We start from the raw sequence: 25,604 nt of genomic DNA, 5'->3' as shown, positions 1-25,604 counted from the left end.
CATCTTTTTTTTTTTAAGAATTTATTTATTTGACAGAGAGCGAGAGAAGGAGAGAGCACAAGCGGGGGGAGCAGCAGAGGGAGAGGGGTAAGCAGGCTCCCTGCTGAGTAGGGAGCCCGATGCGGGACTCGATCCCAGGATCCTGAGATCATGACCCAAGCCGAAGGCAGAGGCTTAACCCACAGAGCCACCCAGGTGCCCCAAAGCCCCATGCATCTTAAACATTTTCTTAGGGATTTTTTTAATGACTGAATTCTAGTTTTAAGATTAAGACATAATAGGACAATAAACATTTGTTGTGCGCTATGCAGTTAAAAAACATTTTCCATGTATTCACAACTGCCCAGCAAATGTCTATTTTACCATCATTTTAGGGAAGAAGATCCTAGAACCCAAAATATATTAGCCAGTGAAAAATGGAGTTCCACCACCAAATTTAAAGAAAATTATTTTTCCCATGAAACATACACGATGATAAAATCTCAGTATCATTTTATTTTTTTATGTCCCATTATTCTATAAGAGATCAAAGTTGGCTAGCCTACCAAAAATCATATTACATAAAAACATTCTCTATATCTTTATTGTATTCATTATCATTTCAGATATGGACGGTATTTAAGTTGCCCCCTTCCCTTCATCACTAGAACTTTATCATGAAGTCCTGAATTACCACTGCATCCAGTAGTTTCATCAGCAGAGACTGAGCTAAGAATAAAGAGAATCATAGAGAAACTAGACCAGTTGATCCCAACCAGACCTTTCACCCACATGAGCACCACCACCAATGCCACACACGGCACAACCACCATCCTCCACCCTCAAGATGTCTACTGCAGGGGGGATCAGCTAGACATCCTGCTGGGGGTGAGGGACCACTTGAGTCACAGGAAGGAATATGGCGGGCACTTCCGGAGGGCCAGGATGTCCTCCCCAGCCCTGAAGGCAGGTGCTTCTGGAAAGGTGACAGACTTCAACAATGGCACTTACCTTATCAGTTTCACCCTCTTCCGGGAGGGCTGGGTCTCTCTGTCTGTCCTACTCATCCACCCCGGTGAAGGGGTGTTGGCTCTCTGGAGGGCAAGGAACCAAGGCTATGACAGGGTGATGTTCACAGGCCAATTTGCCAGTGGCATCTCCCATGTTGACACTGACTGGGCCCTGGTTTTAAACTCTAGCACTGAGCTCTGTGAGTACGTGGGTGCTCAAGACCAAGAATCCTTCTATGGCGTGAGACCTCAGTACATGCCCTGTGCTGCACTCACTCACATGCATTCCAAAAACACGGAGGTTTCTTTTCTTAGCAGACAAGAAGGGAGCCTCTTCAAATGGTAAATAATTATTTCGGGAGACTACCTGGGAAAATGTGGCAATGATTTAGCCTCCATGTTGATCCAAAGGAAAGTGCTCTGAATATATCAATTTTGGGACTCTATGAAGAGCCATTTTAGAAAAAAAAAATCTGTGAATTCATTTTCATTTGGGGACAGTGTTGATGTTCCAGTAGTCCCCAGTCTTTCTGGATATTTAACCCTTATCAGTGAAATAAAAAGATATGTAAACAAAATAAAAATTGAAAGGGAATGAGGAACATACATGTAAGTGCATGCTCAAATATATTCTTAATGTGCCTCAATAGATTACCTTGCACCCCTTCTGGGTATCTGTACCCCTGGACTAATAAACAAAGGAAGGAAAATGTAATCAATGGCCTGAAATTATGGGTACAGTAGCCAATTATTAGCACTAAGAAATCACTGAAGCAATAAGTAATGTGGATGTTAATGTTTTCTGATCTTTGGGGTCACCTGCAGATTAATTTTTGTATCTGTCTCTTTAAGGGCAAATGTGGGTGTAGAGATTATGGAAAACAATGCAACAATGCCATGAATGTCTCCAAATGCAACAGTAAGTTCTCCCTGGGATGATGGGTACTAAACTCATTCAAAGGGTTTCTTTGTTCTGGTGGACTTGTTCATTGTTATCTGCCCTATTGGTATCTCTGCACATCAGTCTTCTCCGTGGTGAGCCAGGATATCAGTTACCCAAGTGAATAAATGATTGGAATCACTAGGGTATCATAAACCTGTTTAAGTAACTGTAATTCATCATTAATCTATTTATCGGGCAACAGATTACCTGCTCATTCAACACGATAACCTTCAACTGTCAAAACTCTATTTACACCTAGGTGTTTCCCTCCCCACATCAGCACCACCGTCTCCTTCCCACATTACTATAAGCCCAAAAATCACCATCTAGAGGTTTCTAACCTCCATCTAAGAGTCTCTTATGTAGAGATATGTTTTTTTTAAATACTCAATTTGTTAAGAGTTCTTATAAACGTGTATTGAATGTTGTCATATTCATTCTCTGCATCTATTAAGGTGATCATGTGATTTGTATCCTAATTTGCTCATAAATGTATCACATTGATTTGCAGGTATTGCACATCCTTGCAATGCATCCTTGCATTCCCGAAATAAATCCCATTCAAGTGTGGTATATGATCTTTTTAATGTATTGTTGAATTTGGTTTGTCAGTATTTTGTTAAGGTTTTTTTCATCTAAGTTCATCATGGATATTGACCTATAATTTTGTGTGTGTGATGTATTTGCCTATTTTTGGTATCACAGTAGTGCTGGCCATACAAAATGAGTTTGGAAGCATTCTTTCTTTATAATTTTTTTAGAATAATTTGAGAAAACTAGGTATCAAATTTTCTTTGGGTATTTATTAGAATTCACCTGTGAAGCTGTCTGGTTCTGGACTTCGGCTTTTTGAAAAGTTTTGAGTTACTGATTCATTTTCAGCCCTTGTAATTGGTCTCTTCAGATTTTCTATTTCTTTTTATTTCAGAGTTGGGAAGCTGTTCATTTCTTCTAGGTTTTCCAAATTTTTGGCCTGTAATTTTTCATATAATCTCTTATTGTATTTTACATATGTAGTATCATTTGTGAGCTCTCTGTTTTCACTTTTTTTTTTAAAGATTTTATTTATTTGAGAGATAGAGGGACAGAGCTAATGAATGAGGGGGAAGGGCAGGTGAGAGGGAGAAGCAAGGCTTCCTGTTGAGCAGGGAACCAGATGTGGGGTTCTATCTCAGGACCCTGGGATCATGACCTGAGCCAAAAGTAGACGCTTAACTGACTGTCAGCAGGCACCCCTCCTTTTTCATTTCCAATTTTATTTGTGTTCTCTTATTTTCATTAATGAATCTGGATAGTGGTTAATTGATTCTGTTTACCTTTTCAAACAACCAGCTTTTAGTTCATTGATCTTTTCTTTTCTTTTTTTTTTTCATGTTCTCTTCCATTTTTTTTCCACTCTGATCTTTAGTAAGTCTTTTCTTTTTCTAACTTCAGGCTTTGTTCTTTTTCTCTAGTTTCTTTAGGTATAAAATTGGACTGTTTATTTGGACATTTTTGGTTTATTTTTTGCTATAGTGCTACAAACTTTCTCTTAGAACTGTTTTTGCTATGTCCCATAGATTTGGGGGAGCTGTGGTTCTGTTTTCATTTGCCTCAAAATGTTTTTTTTTTTTTTACTTCCTGTGATTTTTTTAACCCATTAGTTGTTTAGTAACTTGCTGTCCATGTGTTCATGGTTTTTCCAGTTCTTCTTGTAATTGATTCCTAGTTTCATACCATTGTGATTGGAAAAGATGCTTGGTAAGATTTCAGTCTTTTTGAATTTAATGAAACTTATTTTGTGGCCTAACACGTGATCTATCCTGGAGAATGTTCCCTATGCACTTTAAAAATGTGTGTTCTGAAGGTTTTGAATGAAATTTTCTATAGATCTCTGTTAAGTCTTTTTGATCTAATGTGTCATTTAAGGCCAGGGTTTCCTTATTAAAAGGATCTGGATGATGTAACCATTGATGGAAGCATGGAGTATTTAAGTCTTCTACTATTATTGTGCTACTGTCAATTTCTCTTGTGTCTGTTAATATTTGTTTTATGTATTTAGGTGCTCCTATGTTGGGTTGCATAAATACTACAAACATTATATCCCCAGCTTGGATTTAGCCCTTTATCATTATGTGATGCCTTTCTCTGTTTTAAAGTCTATTTTGTCCTACACAAATATTGTGTACCAGCTTTCTTTTTAATTTTCATTTGCATGGAATATCTTGCTTTCCTTCACTGTCAGCCTGTGTGTCTTTAGATCTGAAATGAATCTCTTGTAGGCAGCATACAGGTGGTCTTAGTTTTTTAATCTGTTTTCCCACCTTATGTCTGTTTTTTCCTTTCTGAGAAGTTTTAATTATAAATTTAATTTATTTCACATGAATATGCCTATTCAGATGTTCTGTTTCATCTTGTATCAATTTTGTAAGTTGTATTTTTCAAAGAATTTATCCATTTCCCCTAAATTTTGAAATTTGTTGGCATTCACTTGTATTGTAATATTGCCTTGTTACCCTTTTAATGTCTACAGAATCTTTAGTGATCCTTTTTCATTTCTAATATTGGTAACTTGTGCATTCTGTTCTCTTTCTTTCCTTTTGATTAGAGCATTTAGTCCACTTAAGTTAATTATAGATAGGTATGTACTTAATGCTATTCTATTCATTGTTTTCCGGTTCTTTTTATGGTTCTTCTGTTCTTGTCTTCCCTTTTAGTTTATTTTCTTGACAGTTATATTTGGGTTCCTTCCTCTTTTGTTTACCTATTATAGATTTTTGTTCATGGATACCATAAGGTTCATATATTCACATATATGTATTAAGCTGATAGTCAATTAAGGTTAAATGCATCATAAAACAGTACAATTTTATTCACCCCACTGCCCATTTTTTTTTTTGATGTCTTATTTTATGTCTTTTTATTTTGTGTAACCTTTAACTGTTTTTATGGTCATAGTTTAACCTATTTTTGTTTTTAACGTTCATACTAGTTCTTTAAGTGGCTGATTTACTACCTTCACTGTATAGTTGCCTTTATCAATTAACTTTTTCTTCTATATATATATATATATATATATATATGTATTCTATGTATTTATATATAAATATGTGTATTTCTCCTGATAGCCCATTTTCTGTTTAAAGAAAACCCTCTATCATTTCCAGAAGATTCCATTCCTCTGTTTCATCTAATCCACTGTTGGTTTACTCTAGTTTACCTTCATTTCAGTTTGTGTTCTTTAGCGCTGACTCATTTTTACATTTTTTAACTCTTTACTGAAGTTCTCCATTTGCCCATCTTGGTCAGTCTCTTTATAACCGTTACTTTGAACACTTTATCGCGTCAATTACTTTTCTTTATTTCATTTGGGTTTCTCTGGGGTTTTAATGTTTTGGTTTTTTTTTTTTTTCCATTTGGAACGTAATTCTTTGTTCCTTGTTTTGCTTGACTTTTTGTGGGTTTTATTTTGTTTTGTTTTGTTATTTTTTTTTAATGAATTAAGCAGAATAGTTACCTCTCTCTGTCTTAAAAGAGTGACCTTGTATAGGAGCATTCTTTATGTAAACTGTGTGCCTGGTGGTTTTGGCACCAGGTTGCCAAAACCTGGATGACTGGGGCTGGAGCGGGCATGGGCCTGGGGTCTCCAGGGTGTTACTGGGGTGGGGCCACCCTCATGAGATAGCTGGGCCTGGAGTGGGCATGGGTCAGGGGATCCTGCTATGTCCATCCTTGTGAGATGGCTGAGTCTGGAGTGGGTACATGCCAGTGGGTTCCTGGTGTCCACCATGCCAGGGCTGCCTGAGCCACCTTGGCAGGGTAGCTGGGTCAGGCATGGCCTGGGGAAATCCCGTGGCCTGCCATTCTGGGGCCCGTTGGCAGGACAGATGGAGCTGGGGAGGGCCCAAACTGTTGGCATGGGGTGGTGCCTTTGGGGGCAGTGGGAGCTGATGTGAACTAGAGGCCTGGGACTTCCTAGGGCAGCCCTAATAAACTGGCTAGAGCACCTGGACTCTGCCCCCATCCAGGCTATTACAGTGGAGGGGGAGCACACACACACACACACACACACACGCACGCACGCGCGCGCGCACACACGCACGCACACGCACACACACGCACACACACACACACACACACACCCCCACCCCTTGTCCATCTCCAGCCCCAAAAAGAGTTTCAGTAGTTCCACTACTTTTTTGGCAGATGATTCAGTGTGAGTGAGTGGATTTCCTTTACTTAAACACTAGCTGCCTTTTAAATAGCTGTTTTTTACTATGTCCCAGGACAAGCAAGTCTGATATCCCTCCCTAATCAAGTTGCTGCACTGGAGGTAGGGCTCCTACGGTTACCATCATCTTTTTATCCTCCTCTTTGTGGTCCCTCTGTTGTTCATTGTGAAGTAGCTGTTCAACCAGCCCTCAGTTCTTCAGGAGGAATTGCTGTGAATGTGGTGGTAGACTTGGTGTATCCATGGAAGGGGGTGAGTTCAGGATGTGCCTGTGCTGCCATCCTGGACCCTCTATTCAAAGAATTTCCAGTTTGATGATGTCACTTATGACACTATGATAAAGTGTGAGAAACTTGAGGGTAAAATGGGCTAAAATGATAAAATAATTGAATTTTTATTACTATGCAAGAACTGATTAGTTTCAGAGGAAGCCAAACAAATATTTAAATTTTATCCAGAGGATTCTTTTTGGGGGGAGACATGGATTCCAGTCTCCTGTAGTTTGACTCCAATCAAAATAAAAGAATGCCTAAGAGGAAAATTCATATATCTAATGGCCAATTCCACAATCCTCCAGTGGATGGAATATTTCAAAAACAGTATCGACAGTATGCCTCAGTGTAGACTATTATATATATCCCTTTCAGAAATTTCACTTTTTGTTCCAAGGAAGCAGTAGGATATGCCTTCTTCATATTTCTTAACCACAACACACTGAAACTTTTCAAGACATAATTGTCTTTCCTTTTTTTTTAAATTTATTTTCAGCATAACAGTATTCATTATTTTTTCACCACACCCAGTACTCCATGCAACCCCTGCCCTCTATAATACCCACCACCTGGTACCCCAACCTCCAACCCCCCCGCCACTTCAAACCCCTCAGGTTGTTTTTCAGAGTCCATAGTCTCTCATGATTCACCTCCCCATCCAATTTCCCCCAACTCCCTTCTCCTCTCTAACTCCCCATGTCCTCCATACTATTTGTTATGCTCCACAAATAAGTGAAACCATATGATAATTGACTCTCTCTGCTTGACTGATTTCACTCAGCATAATCTCTTCCAGTCCCGTCCATGTTGCTACAAAAGTTGGGTATTCGTCCTTTCTGATGGAGGCATAATACTCCATAGTGTTTATGGACCACATCTTCCTTATCCACATCCATTGAAGGGCATCTTGGTTCTTTCCATAGTTTGGCGACTGTGGCCATTGTTGCTATAAACATTGGGGTACAGATGGCCCTTCTTTTCACGACATCTGTGTCTTTGGGGTAAATACCCAGGAGTGCAATGGCAGGGTCATAGGGAAGTTCTATTTTTAATTTCTTGAGGAATCTCCACACTGTTCTCCAAAGAGGCTGCACCAACTTGCATTCCCACCAACAGTGGAAGAGGATTCCCCTTTCTCCACATCCCCTCCAACACATGTTGTTTCCTGTTTTGTTAATTTTGGCCATTCTAACTGGTGTAAGGTGATATCTCAATGTGCTTTTAATTTTAATCTCCCTGAGGGCTAGTGATGATGAACATTTTTTCATATGTCTGATAGCCATTTGTGTGTCTTCATTGGAGAAGTGTCTGTTCATATCTTCTGCCCATTTTTTGATATGATTGTCTGTTTTATGTGTGTTGGAGTTTGAGGAGTTCATTATAGATCCTGGATATCAACCTTTTGTCTGTACTGTCATTTGCAAATATCTTCTCCCATTCCGTGGGTTGCCTCTTTGTTTTTTTGACTGTTTCCTTTGCTGTGCAGAAGCTTTTGATTTTGATGAAGTCCCAAAAGTTTATTTTTGCTTTTGTTTCCTTTGCCTTTGAAGACATATCTTGAAAGAAGTTGCTGTGGCTGATATCGAAGTGATTACTCCCTGTGTTCTCCTCTAGGATTCTGATGGATTCCTGTCTCACGTTGAGGTCTTTTATCCATTTTGAGTTTATCTTTGTGTACGGTGTAAGAAAATGGTCGAGTTTTATTCTTCTACATATAGCTGTCCAGTTTTCCCAGCACCATTTATTGAAGAGACTGTCTTTTTTCCACTGTATATTTTTTCCTGTTTTGTCAAAGGTTAATTGACCATAGAGTTGAGGGTCCATATCTGGGCTCTCTACTCTGTTCCACTGGTCTATGTGTCTGTTTTTATGCCAGTACCATGCTGTCTTGGTGATCACAGCTTTGTAATAAAGCTTGAAATCAGGTAACGTGATTTTATTATTTGTTTTTTGTTTTTTGGGGTTTTTTTCCGTTTTTTTAATAATTTTTTTATTAAATTTATTTATTTTCAGCCTAATAGTATTCATTACTTTTTCACCACACCCAGTGATTTTATTTTTGTTTTATTTTTGTTTTTCAACATTTCCTTAGTGATTCGGGGTCTCTTCTGATTCCGTAAAAATTTTTGGATTATTTGTTCCAGCTCTTTGAAGAATACCGGTGGAATTTTGATCCGAATGACATTAAAAATATAGATTGCTCTAGGCAGTAGAGATATTTTAACAATGTTTATTCTTCCGATCCAAGAGCATGGGATGGTCTTCCATCTATTTGTGTCTTCTTCAATTTCTTTCATGAGTGTTCTGTAGTTCCTCGAGTACAAATCCTTTACCTCTTTGGTTAGGTTTATTCCCAGGTATCTTTTGGTTCTTGGTGCTATAGTAAATGGAATCGATTCTCTAATTTCCCTTTCTGTATTTTCATTGTTAGTGTATAAGAAAGCCACTGATTTCTGTACATTGACTTTGTATCCTGCCACGTTACTGAATTGCTGTATGAGTTCTAGTAGTTTTGGGGTGGAGTCTTTTAGGTTTTCCATATAAAGAATCATGTCATCTGCGAAGAGAGAGAGTTTGACTTCTTCATTGCCAATTTGGATACCTTTCATTTTTCTTTGTTGTCTGATTGCTGTTGCTAGGACTTCTAATACTATGTTGAACAAGAGTGGTGAAAGTGGGCATCCTTGTCTTATTCCTGATCTCAACGGGAAGGCTGCAAGCTTTTTCCCATTGAGGATGATATTTGCTGTGGGTCTTTCATAGATAGATTTGATGAAGTTCAGGAATGTTCCCTCTATCCCCATACTTTGAAGCGTTTTAATCAGGAACGGATGCTGGATTTTGTCAAATGCTTTTTCTGCATCAATTGAGAGGACCATGTGGTTCTTCTCTCTTCTCATTTCTTAATTTGTTCTATCACATTGATTGATTTGGGAATGTTGAATCATCCTTGTAGCCCATGAATGAATCCCACCTTTAAAAGAATACATTCATCTAACTGGAATGGAGGATGTGCAGAGAAGGTTATTCCATCCCTATCCCAATGCATACCTCAGAATGTAGCCAGCATGTCCAGAAAGTCATTGACAGAGCTGAAAACAATGTAAGATCTTGTATTGTCCATTTTCTACAGTTGGCATAATGCTTAAGGGTGTGGATTGTCCCTCTAAGTTTCTTTATCTGTAAAATGGAGGTGAAAATAGTACCCACCTGGTAAATGTACCCACCTGGTAAAATGAAGTAATATATACAATGCTTTTAGAATTGTTTGTTACAGACGTAAGCCCTCTTTGGTAAGCTATCATCCCTATTGTTGTTACATGAAAAGAGAGACTCCAGGAGCAAGGCAATGACTTGGTATCAGTTAGAAATAATACATACAAGCATGGGCTGTGTTATCTAACATACATAGATTGTGCTACTTAGAAGCGATAACCTTTGACTTGTTACTTATTTTCTGTGCCTCATTTTCCTCATCCAGCTACACAATAATATTATCTGGTGGTTGTTATGAAGACTAAATGAGATAATGGTTATAAATACTTAACAAGCAAGGCCCATAGACACATAGGGTCCAGTAAACAAGAGCTACTATAGCTGTATCCCATGTCCAAGTTGGGGTTGGAATCCAGTGGCTAGAATCCTAGACCAGTTGCTCCACCTACTAAACAAAGGACGCACCAATAATAATTCAGAATTCACTGGTAGATCTGAGCACTCTTACCTGGCAAGCTTCCTGCCTACTGGGTCCTGGGTCTTGTCTGTCTTCCCTGGGGACAGTGCACCTTCTGTGGTTCTGTTATGGCCTGACATGCTGCTTCTCTTGGGATCTCAAACTTAGAAGGTCCTCCCAATAAAAAGGGAAAAACAGTAGGAACTTGGCTCCAAGCAATAGGTAGAATTCGCAACAAAAGGGGGAGAGTTGTAGACTGTGACCTCTGAACTCCTGCAGACCTCAGTTTCCTCATCTGTAAAACTCAGGATCTGGGGGTAATCTTCAGCATCACATTCCGTGTAACAGTGGATCTCTTAGGTTATGAAAAGCCCAGAATTTAATGAATTACCCCCTCTTTGTCTAACCTTTTAAATTGTAGCAAAATATCTGTTGCACGTTTTGTTAAAAGTTATATTTTATAGCAGGCTTTGGAAAAGGAAATTGAAGTAAATTAGAAGCAGAACGAAGACAATGATACTGCCATTTTCCTTCAACTAATGCTCCGGTGTCTTTATTTTCAAACGCCGTGGGTGAAAACTTTAAATATAGCCCTTTACTTCAAAGATGGCACTTGTTACAAAGCATTAATAATCCTTTTCTACATATTTTCCTCAGAAGTTCTGACTACAAAGCAGCTGGCCCCAGTAGTCTGATAAAGGCCTAATTTATAGGATGGAAAATGGAAGGACTTCATTTTATTCTATTCATATTAGGCTCCTATTTTCATGGGTTCCAAGATTGGGTAGACAGTTTTCACAAGAATTGGGAGGAATTTCAAATCGAGGTGCAGCATCTGTCCCTAGCTGTGTAACCCTGAGTAGGTCATTTAATCTCTTGATCTTCTACAACATGACAATTGTGTGTGTTCTATGGATAAGAAGTTACATATGTTCTCTTGTAGAACCACATAAAGCAAACTGACTGGGGATGGTAAGCACTGGCGTAACTTCATTGGAGCATGATGTAGTTAATTTTTTAGGTATTGTTTTGTACATCTTGTGAGCTGTAGATTAAGCTTGAGGATAGAGAAAGTACTAATTGATGTCTTTGCATTAAACACACACACACACACACACACACACACACACACACACAAGTAAACCTATTTCTCCAAATACTCTGTTTCCCTAAGACTGGAATTTTATATACTTATATATATTCTATATATATAACTTAAGTTACATCAGTGCTTACCATCCCCAGGCAATTTGCTTCTACATCATTCTACAAGGGAACTTCTTATATAACTTCTTATCCGTGGAATACTTCGGATTGTTCAAGTAAGTTTCAAAACTATTCCTTCATTTAAGCCTGTAATCAGTCATGATTGACGTGTTATAAACACCAAACCTTTTCTTCTGTCTTTATCATCTTTGTAACTTCTCACTTGTTTCATTTTGGGATTGCCTATTGGTCATCAGCACTGAAGTCCATGGATCTGCATGAATCTGGAAGACTTCAACACCAACTTGCTGTGGACTTGGACAAGAATATCAACATCCAGTGGCAAAAACATGGCTACCCTCTGATTGGACCATTGACCTATTCAGTGAAAGAAATTGAATATATAGCTCGAGTCATTGACAGAACTGGAGGAGGAAAGAGCACGGTCATTGCTATTTCTCTGGGCCAGCATTTCAGACCCTTCCCCATTGATGTTTTTATCCAAAGGACCCTCAGTATCCACAAGGCTGTTCAATGTCTTCTTCTATGAAGCCCAGACACTGTGGTTATTATCAAGGCAGAAAACATCAGAGAGATGCACGGTGATGTGGAAAGATTCAGTGACTTTCATGGTTATGTCCAGTATCTTGCCATTAAGGATATCTTTCAAGATCTCAATGTGGGTATCATTGATGCTTGGAATACAACAATTGCACGTGGCACCAATAATGTGAAAAAATAATGAATACTGTTTTTCTGAAAATAAATAAATTGGGAGAAAAAAAATGTATTTGTTACCACAAAAAAAAATAAATAAATCCTTTTCACACAAAAAAAAAAAAAAAAATAATGTCCACCTGCCGCAATCTGTAGTGATAAATCAAGTTAGTATATTGTTAAACTCTATTTGCCAGATGACCCCTCTGAAATCCATTCACTTAATTAAAAACATTTATAAAGTGTTTGCTATTGTGCCCGTTCCTGTGTTTGGCTCTGAACTACCAATTAGCATGAGATAGTCTGCACTATGGCTAATCCATAAACCGCCGATTCAACCAAATTATTTACAATTGGGCATCCACTTAAGAATAAAAATTAGAAATGCCCACTTCTTGACCAGAGTCCTGCTACTCTTCACAAATGGGAAGTCAAGACACCTAATGGTTATAAGCAGTCTCTGATTCATGGAAATCCCGTGCAATGAAGTTATCTGAAAATATTTGGAGAAAGCAGTCCCATTTTCTTGTCTCTGCTGCTAAAGACAAGCTCAAGATGATTTCCAAGTGGCAAGAGAAATTCTGTAAGGCAATTCTCCATGGCTGCTGTCCTAAAGGGGCAACAGAATTCTAGGCAAGGCCTCCTGGATACTGAAACCCTCTGACTTTTCTCTCCCTATAAGAACTCCCACTGGTAGGAGCTAATCAGATTTGATAGAATTTATCCTCCAGGAATAAAAGACAATACGTGTAAAGGCACAGTTCCCTAGGATTCAAGAAGTTGGTCACAACTTTGAATAAAGCACATCAGCTCTCTCGGCCTAGTTCCCAAATTAAGGAGTCAGTCGAAGGCTTGTGATTTCTTCAGACCTTGCTCTGTGCAGATCTGTGTGCTGTAGGTCATACTTCGGGTACCGCCTGGAGGGGTAAGACTTAGAACAGGTGCCTGGCAGGCAGGGTGCAAGTTCTGGCACACCATGTCAGCCAGGCCAGCAGCCAGGCTAACTTACAGGTGTGTTGGACTTGTCGGAGGGCTTTTGATTTGAAGAAAGCTCCACTGCTTGAAATGTATTGGAAAACTACAATGTAGATGATCAAAAACATTGGTTCCTATAATCTACACATGTAGGTTAACATTTTAATCTCTTTCTCTTAAGTTCTAACAGACCTTCCAAAACTTGACCAAACAAGAATGGCTGATAGAATTTCAGTTGAAAGATGCAGTGGGTAGGAGAAGAATCCATGAAACAAGATGGGATAGGGAGGGAGACAAACCATAAGTGACTCTTAATCTCACGAAACAAACTGTGGGTTGCTGGGGGGAGGGGGGTTGGAGAAGGGGGGTAGGGTTATGGACATTGGGGAGGGTATGTGCTTTTGGGTAAATTGGAAGGGGTGGTGAACCATGAGAGACTATGGACTCTGAAAAACAATCTGAGGGGTTTGAAGTGGCGGAGGGGTGGGAGGTTGGGGTACCAGGTGGTGGGTATTGTAGAGGGCACGGCTTGCATGGAGCACTGGGTGTGGTGAAAAAATAATGAATACTGTTTTTCTGAAAATAAATAAATTGGAAAAAAAAAAAGAAAGATGCAGTATAATTACTATAAAACAATTTGGCATCCTATTCTTAATTTTTCACTCAAAGCCATGCTCCAGATACCACAGGGCCTCTGACCTACTCTTGCCACTTCTAGGAAAGAACAATTATAATAGAAACATAATCCATTTATCCAGTTTCCTTTGGGTGAGGGATAATAAATTTTCTACTTATTTGCCCATGAACCATGGTTCACGGTTTAGTATCCAATAAACATTCGGATGGTCAAAAAATATTATCTAGCATGTGCCAGGAACTGATCTAGTCCCTAAGAGATAAAGTGACCAAAAGGCACATGAATTCTCTGCCATCAAGGAATTTACACTCTAATAAAAAAAGATAAGATATAAACTAATTCCAACCTGCTAAAGTCGTATCAATAAAGCATGTGACGTAATTAATGGACAGGGATGTCTCATGCGATGCAGGAGGCAAGGAGAGAAGGCATCTCAGAGAGGAAGGCATTTCAAGGGAGATAGAACTCCCGGAAAGGAGGTATCCATGAGAGGAAGTAGAGGCCAAAAAAATGACAATTGCAAAACCCCTGAGATATGACGGAGCCGGGTTTATTTAAGGAACAGGAGATCATGATGCCTGGAGTATTGTCAAACCAAGAAACATGGAGGGAGAAGATAGAGGGGAAGGCAGGGGCTAGGTTCTGTCTGGCCTGTGTAGCCTATGGCAAGGAGTTTGAATTTTATCCTAATTACCATGAGAAGGCAGTTGAGGAAGGAGAAAATAGAAGAAGCGGGAGAATAAGAAGAAAATGCAAGGGGGAGAGGGACTAGTTACCTGAACCTGTGCGTCACTGTAGACTCCTGTAGTTGCTAAGATCCGAATGAACGAAAGTTGTGAAACCACGGAAACGGGCAGAGCATGTGTTGTTCTCTTATGAAGTGACTTTCCCTGACCACACTCTTCACCCGCGGTGAGAACGGATCAGGGGCGCTGGAGGTCTTGCGAAAGGGGCAGATTTTTGAAAAAGACACACAGAGGGCTATAATTTCAGAACAGAGAGACCAAAAATTAGAATACGACCTAGAGTTTTTAAGGAAAGAAAAAGAAATAGGTTTGTAATGTATAAAAAAAGAAAGGGTAGGCTCAGATAAAACATTCAGAATAGCTCTTCAGAAGTTAGCACTTCTGGTTCTTCCAAAAACTGAATCATCAGAAACGCAGAGGTAACTGTCTCTATGTCTCCTTGACATTTAAGGTGGTCCTTTCCCGTCTGAGATGATTGCCAAGTGTGCACACAGCAGATGCAAGCTGGTCTTCTAACAGGAGTAAAAGGGGGAAATGCCCGGCACCCAACCTTTTGGGAAGGATGGATTCTTACAGTTGGATAAATATTCCTAAAAGAAAGAAGTAAATATTTCCAAAGAAAACTATTACCAAGAAGCAAGGATGTTAAGAAATATTACTGAGAAGAAACTGAGAAGGTGAGTGGTTTTGTTTTTGTTTTGTTTTGTTTTAATTAACATATAATGTATTATTTGTTCAGGGGGTACAGGTCTGTGATTCATCGGTCTTACACAATTCACGGCAGAAGGTAAGTGTTTTTTAATTACAGCTATGAGGATCTTGCCAAGGAGAATGTTCAAAAACTGGTATATTCTAAGTACTATTTACTGCTGAATTATTACAGTTATAATCTCTTGCCATTGTATTACTCTGGACCCCGTTGGAAGGTAGGCACCACACTGTGAACTAAACCAAGGATGTCTCATAGAATTATGAAACCCTTGATGAAGGAGTGATGGTAATGTATAAGGAAACCATATGGTATCCTTAGGGTAGAGGGAGGGAATCCGGGGAAGGGGCAATAGGGAAGGGGCCCTCCATGTTTGTGGGTCAGAGGGTCAGACCTTGTTGGTGAAAGTAGCGGAGGGTGAAGGTTGGCCCAGGCCACAGCTGGTGTGCAGTTGCTGGGCAAGCAAAAATCACCCCCTGTGGTGCGTGCAGGGTGCAGGTGATTGGCAAGTAGGGGCACGGGCAGGCAGAGCAGGCAGGGACCTGGACTTGGGCAAACTTTGCAGGAGACCTGCCAAGGAATGGATTGCCCATGCAAACAGGAGGCCATCGTAGGCAGGAAGCTTTGTTTTCCTTGTTGCAAAGGCCCGGGAAGATCATCGCTAGTCCGAGAGGAGGCTGCGAGGTCACCAAATGATGGACAGGTTCTGAGAACAAGACTGGGGAGCTCCACCAGATAGCCCCATACCCACAACACCAACCCACCGCAGAGCCGCTGGAAATAGCAGCCTAAGTCCTTCCTCCTGTAATGTCCCTCCAGCGCCCTCTACTGAGAAAGTCTGACAATGTGCAGGAGAGACAAGAGAAAATCGGGTCCGTTATTGCAGAGAAGATACTGAGGGGTGAGTTTGTAGCTGAGAAAAAGGAAGCTGGTAACTGTTAGAGTCATCAGTCTACTCCTTTTTACTGGGTCATTTCCTCGGGAAACAGGACCGTGCTCTAATAATACTTTACATCTTCAAAAAAGTGAACACAAATTTTAAAACATATATATTAAAAACTGTAGATCCCTGATATTACATTTCTTTTCAGTTACTGTCACGCGTCTTCTCCCCTTGGAACAAAACCTTGACAGTGGGATTCTGTATTCGCTGTGCTCACTGCCTCCTACTCTGTTGACTTATGTTCTCCACTGCTCCTGTTAAGGTCACCTTTGTGCTGTCAGAGATAATGGCCACTTGTCTGTGTTCATCCAAATCAGCCTCTTGGTGGCATTTAAGTGGAATACGCCTTCTTTTTCCAGACCCTCACTTCGCGTTGTGTGACATGACTCTTTCCGTGTTCTCCTCTTGCCTGCCTAGAGACTTCTGCCCCCTCTCCTTTGGCCATTCTACCTCTGCTACTTGGCCTCTACATTCGGAATACCCTGGAGTTCAAGCCTATTCACCTGTTTTGCGTTATAATCTCATTCCAGGCGATACCAACCCTTTGCTTTAAGTCCTGCCTATAGTTTCAGTGACGTCTAAATATTTGCCTCCAACTCTGGTCTATATCCAATGGCCTACTTAACTCTCTATTTCCTGCCTAGGTAGTATCTCAAACTCACCATGCTGAAAGTAGAATTCTTGATTTACATTCCAAACACATTTGTCCCTAGTCTTCTCCAATTCAAAAAACGTTAGCAAGACCCAGACAGTAGCCAGAAGCTATCCTTTATTCATCCGTTGCTCTCCTCACCAAGTCCTGCCGTATTTTGTTGTATATGGACAACCTGTCTCTTCTCTCCTTCCTGGTTCAGGCTGTAGAGCCTCTCTCCTGCAGATAGGAAACAAATGGGTCTTTCTGCTTAAAATCTTGAAACGTCTGCAAAGCATTCTCTACCCAGCAGCCAGACTGATCTTTGGAAACTGCAAACTGGATTATGTCACACCCTTAGATAGTGATCCCAGAGGGCTGGGATCAAGTCCCACTTTAGGCTCCCTGCTCGGTGGGGAGTCTCCTTCTCCTTCTGCCCCTTACCCTACTCTCATGCTTTCTCTCCTGCCCTCTCCCTCAAATAAATAAATAAAATCTTAAAAAAAGAAGTGATATTCCCTGCCATTGTGAAATGTGTAATTTAGTTTCCATGTTACCTACCTAAATACTACCTTAGTATCTTTCCATGGATTCTACAGCCTCAGGGCAAGTGTCTCCTAAGACGTGACCACACAATCTAGATGCAGGTCCCTCCATCTCTCTGTTAGTTAATTACTGTATTGTGCTCCCTTTTCACGTGTCTAAGTGTCGGTATCCAAGATAATCTCATTAAGTTGGTTTTACCTGTGATCTTACCTGTTCTACTGAATGCTGGAGTCTAAGCTCCCTGACTGGGAGGGTCTCGAGTTGCCCACCAGGTGTTTCATCCCCAACAGCTACAGAATTCCCAGAATGCATTGGTTCAATCTGTATGTGTTGAACAAAAGACTCCGCTTAGATTGGCCAGGGAGAAAGCTAGATGTAAGAGTGGCTAATGCCACCCATTTGTAATTATAGAGCTATGTGTGTGTAGAATGGCATGGCCTGTAGTAAGGATGTATTCTCTCTCAGGAGAACATATCCATGATTATTACGGAAAGACTCCAACATGCACCAAGTCTGCAAAAGCCCAATAAGATGTGTATCACAAAATATTTCCATGTTGTGACTCGGAAATAAAATTAGGGACAAAGACTGTAGTTTTCATTATTACCTAATGATGACTGAAGCTTTAGAAGAGAACAGAGGGACATATGTTAATAGTTGTATCTTTGTGTTGCCAGGAAAGATTTGCTCTTTTGGAACACGAACAATGATACTGATCCAAGCGGCTCCTGGAAAGGGCTTGGCACACGTGGAAAACTAAGGTAGGATAAGATTTGGTCTCTGACCAGAAAGTATCTATAATACAACTAAAGAGATAAACTTGTATAGAAATAACTTGGAAGTGAAACCAGGGGGTCTGCCTGCATAGCCTAAACTTCTATGTGTCATACTAAATTAGGCTCTGAAAGTGTCCCTTTGATGGGTTTCCCACTTCCAGAACCAGGTAAGGATCTACTGACTTTATATTCCTGCTTTAAGTCTATTGTCCAAGCTGTTCCTTTTTAATGGGAAGAAACCCCTTCCTAGCCTTCTCTAATTAAAGAGAACAGTCCTCCAAGTCCCAGATCTGTAAAGCCATACTCAACCACTGCCTCTCCGGTGCACTGATGGCACAATTTTCATATGGCTGTAATTAACACTGTATTAGAAATTCTAGGGGCACCAGGTTGGCTCAGTCAGTTAAGCATCTGCCTTCAGCTCAGTCATGATCCCAATGTCCTGGGACTGAGTCCTACTTTGGGCTCCCTGCTCAGCAAGGAGTCTGCTTCTCCCTCTCCCTCTGCCTCCTCCACCCTGCACATGCTCCCTCACTCTCTCTGTAAGATAAATAAATAAAATCTTTAAAGAAAAAATAATTCTGTATGTGTCTGACAACATAGGTAACATGGAAACTAAAATCACATATTTCACAAGGGCAGGGAATATCACTTTTTTTTTTTAAAGATTTTATTTATTTATTTGACAGAGAGCTCACAAGTAGGCAGAGAGGCAGGCAGAGAGAGAGGAGGAAGCAGGCTCCCCGCTGAGCAGAGAGCCCGATGTGGGACTCGATCCCAGGACCCTGGGATCATGACCCGAGCCGAAGGCAGAGGCTTTAACCCACTGAGCCACTTTATTTATTTATTTGAGGGAGAGGGCAGGAGAGAAAGCATGAGAGTAGGGTAAGGGGCAGAGGGAGAAGGAGACTCCCCACCGAGCAGGGAGCCTAATCTGGGACTCCATTAGTCCCATAATGTGGGACTCTGGGATCACGACCTGAGCTAAAAGCAGTTGCTTAGCGGATATGAGCCACCCAGGCACCCCTACCTTTATCACTTAGAAACAATCCCAGACCGTCAGAGCTGAGAGACCATCCATGGATTTCCAGCTGTTTCCAAGTCGGCAGCTGCAGGCCCTGGGACTAAGTACAGGAATGAGTGATTAAATAAGTAACTTCTATGACTCATGGGGATAAAGCAGACTTTCAGATAGAGCTTCCCTAGAGGTAGAGGATTCATGACAGGATATATGACTCCTTCTCTTACCTGCCTTCAACTGTATTCCCTTCTTTTTTTTTTTTTAATGATTTTATTATTTATTTGAGGGGACAGGGATCACAAGCAGTCAGAAAGGCAGGCAGAGAGGTAGGGGGAAGCAGGCTCCCTGCCAAGCAGATGCTGGGCTGGATCCCAGGACCCTGGGATCATGACCCGAGCCGAAGGGAGAGGCTTTAACCCACTGAGCCACCCAGGCACACCTGTATTCCCTTCTGTATTAAAGCATCTGTTGTTTCTGCCCTGACCAATCTTCCCCCTTCTAGTAAGAGAGGCCCACTTTTCCTAGAGACCTGCACTTACCATGCCTATCATGCTAGTGGACCTGTCAACCATGTGGTTCTCTGTCTCCGGGTCTTCCTCATCCGTGAACGCACTCTCCCCCGCGCACAAGGGGTTGCTCCTAGCGGAGTCTTTTGGGATTGTTCTGTGTGGTGGTTTTTTTCTGTGACCTATAAATTCTGGATCTCTCATTGAGACATCTTGAACACTGAAGACCATGTATGTCTTAAACTTCTTGGGACTACAGTGTGCAAAGGATCATCTGAGAGTAGATCCACGGAAAGAGGATAGTAGACCCTAGAGGCTTAGCGAGTTGGCTTACCTTATTTGACCCCCAGATGAGTCATTCAGTTTCCTTTCTCCCGTTCCTTCAGCTGTCATGGAAACTACTAGCATAAGTTGGAAACTAGAACTGGAAGAGTCCTGGATAATGTGTTTTTGTAAGGTCAACTTGCCTCTGGAGAATAATGAATAGAGATTGCAGATACAGTTGTAAAAGTCATTATGTACCATAGAAAATTAGCAAATTCAACAGTCCTAAGTCCTAGAATCTGTGATTGATACCCCAAAAAATTTTTTCTGGATACTCTGATAGGCAATGGTTTACATGATAGTACTTCTGTCTTTTGCTGTGAATCTTCTTGAAATAAGTAAAGGTAGACATAAAGAGTGAGTTTGTATGGAGACTGAATGGTTTTATTTCACATATTTCTCCTGAAACAAATAGTAAAAGAAACAGATTAAAGGCACTACCAAGTGCCTGCGTATGTTTTTACACAATCCTCACAAACCCTAAGAAACTCATACTGTTAATATCCCACTTTCTAGATGACTAAATTCTGCCTATTGAGTAGAAAGGGAAAAACTTGTCCAATTCTAAAGCCAGTCTTTCGGAAACTTGTGTTTATCAGTATCTAGTGATAAAAGATAAACCAGTGACTCACAGTATAAAGGAATAACAAGATGGTAACAGTAGAAAGTAGGAAATGACGGTAAATAAGAAAAGTTTGGGGAATTTATTCAAAATGGTGGACTTGGCACACACGCTATGGATTATTTTGTAAGTCCACAGAAATGTCTGAAAGGAGATTTATAAAACTTCATTACCATAACAGAGAGGAAGAAGAATTTCCTTTTACAAAACAGAGAATGTGAGAAAATCCAAAGACTAATATTAGAAAGGAGGAGATTAAACTTGAAAACTCCAATCCAAGATGCATTCGGGTCTGGACGGCCACAAAAGTTTCATGTGCCAGAATCAGGAGAGAGCCCTGAGCAGATTGTACTCTCCTAAGTGTGCAATAGAATTATGTCTAAAACCTAATGTGTATAGGGGCACCTGGGTGACTCAGTGGGTTAAGCCGCTGCCTTCGGCTCAGGTCATGATCTCAGGGTCCTGGGATGGAGTCCCGCATCGGGCTCTCTGCTCAGCAGGGAGCCTGCTTCCCTCTCTCTCTCTCTGCCTGCCTCTCCATCTACTTGTGATTTCTCTCTGTCAAATAAACAAATAAAATCTTAAAAAAAAAAAACTAATGTGTATACTTTAATTTAAAAATAATTTATTGCTAATTTTCCCATGAATCATAATCACTGATCATGGATTACTGTAACAAATATGATAATGAGAAAGTTTGAAATATAGCAAGAATTATCAAAATGTGACAGGGACACAAGATGGGTACAAATGCTATTGAAAAAAAAAATAGCATCAATAGACTGCTTGATGCAGGGTTGCTACAAGCCATCAATTTGTAAAACAAAACAAAAATGCCGTATCTGCAAAGTGCAATAAAGTAAGGTAAGTCTCTATAAGTAGGCCAGTAGTGAATTTCAAATCCAAAGATGAGCCCATAACAAAACTTACCATTTGAAAAAAGTGAATACTCGAAAGAGAAAGCTTCAAGCACAACAATGAGAAGAAATTTGCATGTTAAGGAAACATTAAGTTACATAGGACCTAAAATCTAATTCATTTCTGGAATGACATGAGAAGATACTGCAGCCATATGTAGAGTGAGTTAGACGTTCGGTAAACGAAATGTGTGATAGATGAAATAAAGGAAAAACCTGAAGGACACACTAAAAATCAAAATGAGAACAATACACTGGGTGAGACGAAATATTAACTCAAGAATTCATCCAGAATATAGAATAAAAGAAAAAATGAGATCAAAATGGTAGAAGTTAGTAGATATGAGTTCTCAGATTTAAAGGGTCATGAGCCATTAAAAGTGCCAAGCAAGATAAAAAGATTTGCATAAATTTCATAAGACCAAGGATGAAGAGAATATTTTAAAAACTTCCAGAAGGATATTAACTTTGATATCTGATATTTCGTCAGCCACATTAGATGCAAGAAGAAAATAGAACAGTGTCTTCAAAGCTGTAAGACAAATATTTTTCATCTCATAATGCTATATCGCATAAACTTAACTGTTTGTGGAGGCAAAACAAAACCTTTTCAGTTTTCTGTTGGCCCTTTCTGAAAACACTAAAGATTTCACAACAAGATGAGAAATCAATTTAGTAAGATAGGAGTAGATTTTAGAAATGTTGTTGAAGAAACCAGGAACACAACAATATTGCTCTAATTGTGAGCTAATACGTAATATGTAAAACCTAACTCTTAAGCATAAAGATTAGTCCTACCGGTAGTAATGGTTGTAGTTGATAATTGCTGACCTTAGAATTAGACTGAATGCAAAACACAGTTCTAGGACGCCTGGGTGGCTCAGCTGGCTGAGCATCTGCCTTTGGCTCAAGTCATGGTCCTGGGGTATGGGATTGAGTCCTGCATCAGGCACCCTGCTCAGCAGGGAGTCTGCTTCTCCCTCTCCCTCTGCTTTTCTTTCTTTCTTTTTCAAATAAAATCTTTTTTTTTTAAGATTTTATTTATTTATTTGACAGACAGAGATCACAAGTAGGCAGAGAGGCAGGCAGAGAGAGAGGAAGGGAAGCAGGCTCCCTGCTGAGCAGAGAGCCTTATGTGGGGCTCCATCCCAGGACCCTGAGATCATGAACTGAACCCAAGCCAGAGGCTTTAACCCACTGAGCCACCCAGGCGCCCCTTTCAAATAAAATCATAACACACACACACACACACACACACACACACACAGAAGCACAGTTCTAAATATGATACATATATTCATTTAATTTTCCTCACAACCCTGTGAGCTATATACCTGGAAACTGATAATACTGAAGCACAGAGAAGTTAAATAACTTGCTATTTGTCACAGAGCCAGGAAGTGGTAGAGCTGGGATGTGAACCTGTAAATGACCGAGATTCCAGACAATACTAACATGGGTAATAGGCAGAATTGTGTTCCACCCAAATCCTTATGTTGAAGTCCCAACCCCCAGTAGTTCAGTATACAACCATATTTAGAAATGAGGTCTCTAAAGAGGTTATTAAGTTAAGAGGAGGCCTTTTGTGTAGGGTCCTAACCCAATAGAACTGCTGCCCTCATAGGAAAAGGAAGAGACGCCAGAGAGGCGCATGAACAGAGGAGAACATGTGGGGACACAGCAAAGAGGGGACCATTTGCAAGCCAAGGAGAGGGCCCAGAGAAGAAGCCGCACTTGCTGACGTTTTGACCTTGAATTTACAGCCTCCGGAACTGTGAGAAAATATATTTCTGATGTTTATACCACTCAGTCTGTAGTATTTTGCTATGGTAGCTCTAGCAAACTAATACTGATCTGAGTGATAACTGGGTAGCAATAGGAAAACCTTACATGCTAGGAAATTCTAGATGCACCTTTTAAAGTAGAAATGTAAGCTTACTTATTTTTTTTAATTAAGAACAGCTTATAAAGAAATATCTCATTTTAAACCAGAAAAGGAAAAAATGTAACAAAGGAAACACGTTTTTTTAAAAAAAGGAAATGAGTGGCGCACCTGAGTGGCTCAGTTGGTTAAGCGTCTGGCTTTGGCTCAGGTCACAATCCCAGGGTCCTGAGCTCAAGTCTCCTTAATGTTAAATATTAGTGATTTGTAGATTAGAATTTTAAAAAATTTAAATCCTGGGCACCTGGGTGGCTCAGTGGGTTAAAGCCTCTGCCTTGGGCTCAGGTCATGATCTCGGGGTCTTGGAATAGAGTCCCACATCTGGCGCTCTGCTCACCAGGGAGCCTCCTTCCTCCTCTCTCTCTCTCTCTGCCTACTTGTGATCTCTCTCTCTGTCAATATTTTTTTTAATATTTTTTTAAAAATTTAAATCCCTTCTTAAGCTATTCAAAAGATACATCTGAAACATAACAACACAAAAAGGGTGAAGGCGGAAGAATGGGAAAATAGTAAATACAAACAAAAGAGATAGTGTAATAGCAATTTTTGCATAAAGCAACTCTTAGGGGAGCATAATGACCAATTAATCTTTCTATTCTGTAACTGCTTCTTCTACTTAGACCATATTCCTGGATCAAGAACCAAGAGTGGCACATCTCCATTCTGGATCTGACACCTGAAAGGTGAGTCACCAGAAGGATATGTTGTCCTCGGGGAATGTTTAGATGTAGGAATACGGTGCCCAGGAAGGCAAATAAACCCCTGGGTAGGATGAGATGGTCTAGGAAAAAGTCTGTTAGTGCCATAAAGATTATAACCTTGGGAAAACAAGATTATGAACTTCTTTATTTTTTTAATTTTTAATTTTTTATAAACATATATTTTTATCCCCAGGGGTAAGATTATGATCTTCTAAAGATCAACGATAATGTTTTATTATTCATGTTTGAATCACTAGCACCTAAAATATAGTTATAAAACAAATGTTGGGTAAATAAATGAGTGCATTAATGTATCATGTACATTGTATATTTTAATGATTTAATTCTCCATTATCATTCACATACCTGGATTATAAATATAGTAAGTGTTGCTTTTGCCTTTATGCCAAAGACCTGTAACATGCAAAGGCAATATCAGAATATCAGAATGCTCAGATAAACTCTGTCCTGGCTTCTCATGCTCCCTTATGAAGACTTTTCTACTGTAACCACCGGACCTATGGTGTATTTCTACCACCTCATTTTTTGCACAGCCTTTCCTTTACAGCAGCGATTCTCAAAGTACGGTCCGCAGAAATACACATTCAGTCCACACGCCAGCCCACTGACCTCTTTTACTGGTCCTCCTCCAGATACATACAGAAATTGAGAGGAAGCATTTGAAACATTCTAGACAGTTTCAATTACCATGACAATTATGCAGATTTTTATTGTTTGTTTTCCAAAGTCATGGTAGAGGACAGTTTGGAAATAAGTAAATAACTTGTCTTTCAGTTCGGGCAGCTGGAGAGGCTGTGCGGCTGAAAGTTGGCTGAGTATAAGTCAGTTGGGATCTTCAAAACCAAATCTTAGGAATTGGCGCAGAGTTGAGGCATAAAGAGACAGATGAAGTTGGAGTTCTGTTTCAGAGCTAGAGTAATAGTCACATAACCAAACCAAAACCGAAGGGGTTAGGTGGGAAGGGCCTGAAACCCCCTCAGCAGAGTTGGGATTCATCCCCCCTTCCCCTATCCTACAGAGCAGATAGTCCTTCCTGTTTTATATCTTTTTCAAACCAGTAGAAATCTCTCAACCACCCACCATTTCCCTGCCTGGTGTTCAGCCACTATGTGTCCTAAGTGGGGTTCTTTTCAGACCCCAGGTTTTCAGAGCAACAGCTATCCATACCGTAGAGCCACTGGGGTATTTTTACACTATGACCACAAGGACTGACATGTCTTAAAACTAAGAAATTTCTACCCCAGTGATTTCTGGTAAAATATAGGGAGAGATGCAGGAGTCTCAAAGATTTTCTGGGTGATTCTCTGGGACCCACCCAGTGAGCAGAGCCAGTAGCCTTCTGTCACTGTCCAACTACTCTTTATTGGCTTTTCAAATTTATGCCCTAGGATAGTCATAAACCAGGTGGCAGTGAATACAGATAGATGAAAATAAACGTCTTCAGGGACAAGAAAAAATAAGTTTTGTACAGCCACAAGAGACTGTTAAGAACACAGGTGCTTTTCCACTTACCCAGATGAAGAAGTCATTGAAACAGGTGGTTAAGCAAAACTATAAAGACTTCACTGTCTCTAATC

At 40.2% G+C, this 25,604-nt stretch overlaps 1 protein-coding gene and 1 long non-coding RNA gene across 2 annotated transcripts; both read left to right on the top strand.

Annotated features, from left to right (window-relative positions):
• Nucleotides 1-909: 909 nt before the first annotated feature.
• LOC122913975 (NXPE family member 4-like) lies at nt 910-12,332 on the top strand. Its single transcript, XM_044260621.1, is given in 6 exon segments — nt 910-1,331; nt 1,842-1,875; nt 1,878-1,908; nt 6,568-6,750; nt 11,551-12,016; nt 12,138-12,332. Coding segments are annotated over 6 exon segments (1,296 nt in total). The 5' UTR covers nt 910-924; the 3' UTR covers nt 12,313-12,332.
• A 2,450-nt stretch (nt 12,333-14,782) lies between these two features.
• Nucleotides 14,783-23,988, top strand: LOC122913976. The gene is made up of 3 exons (XR_006385758.1): nt 14,783-15,045; nt 17,875-17,958; nt 23,926-23,988. It is a non-coding gene; the product is annotated as an uncharacterized LOC122913976 (long non-coding RNA).
• The last annotated feature ends 1,616 nt before the right edge of the window (nt 23,989-25,604 follow it).

Source organism: Neovison vison, chromosome 7, assembly GCF_020171115.1.
Source record: "Neovison vison isolate M4711 chromosome 7, ASM_NN_V1, whole genome shotgun sequence".
NCBI classification, from domain to species: Eukaryota; Metazoa; Chordata; class Mammalia; order Carnivora; family Mustelidae; genus Neogale; species Neogale vison.
This window is presented reverse-complemented; position numbering and strand designations above follow the sequence as displayed.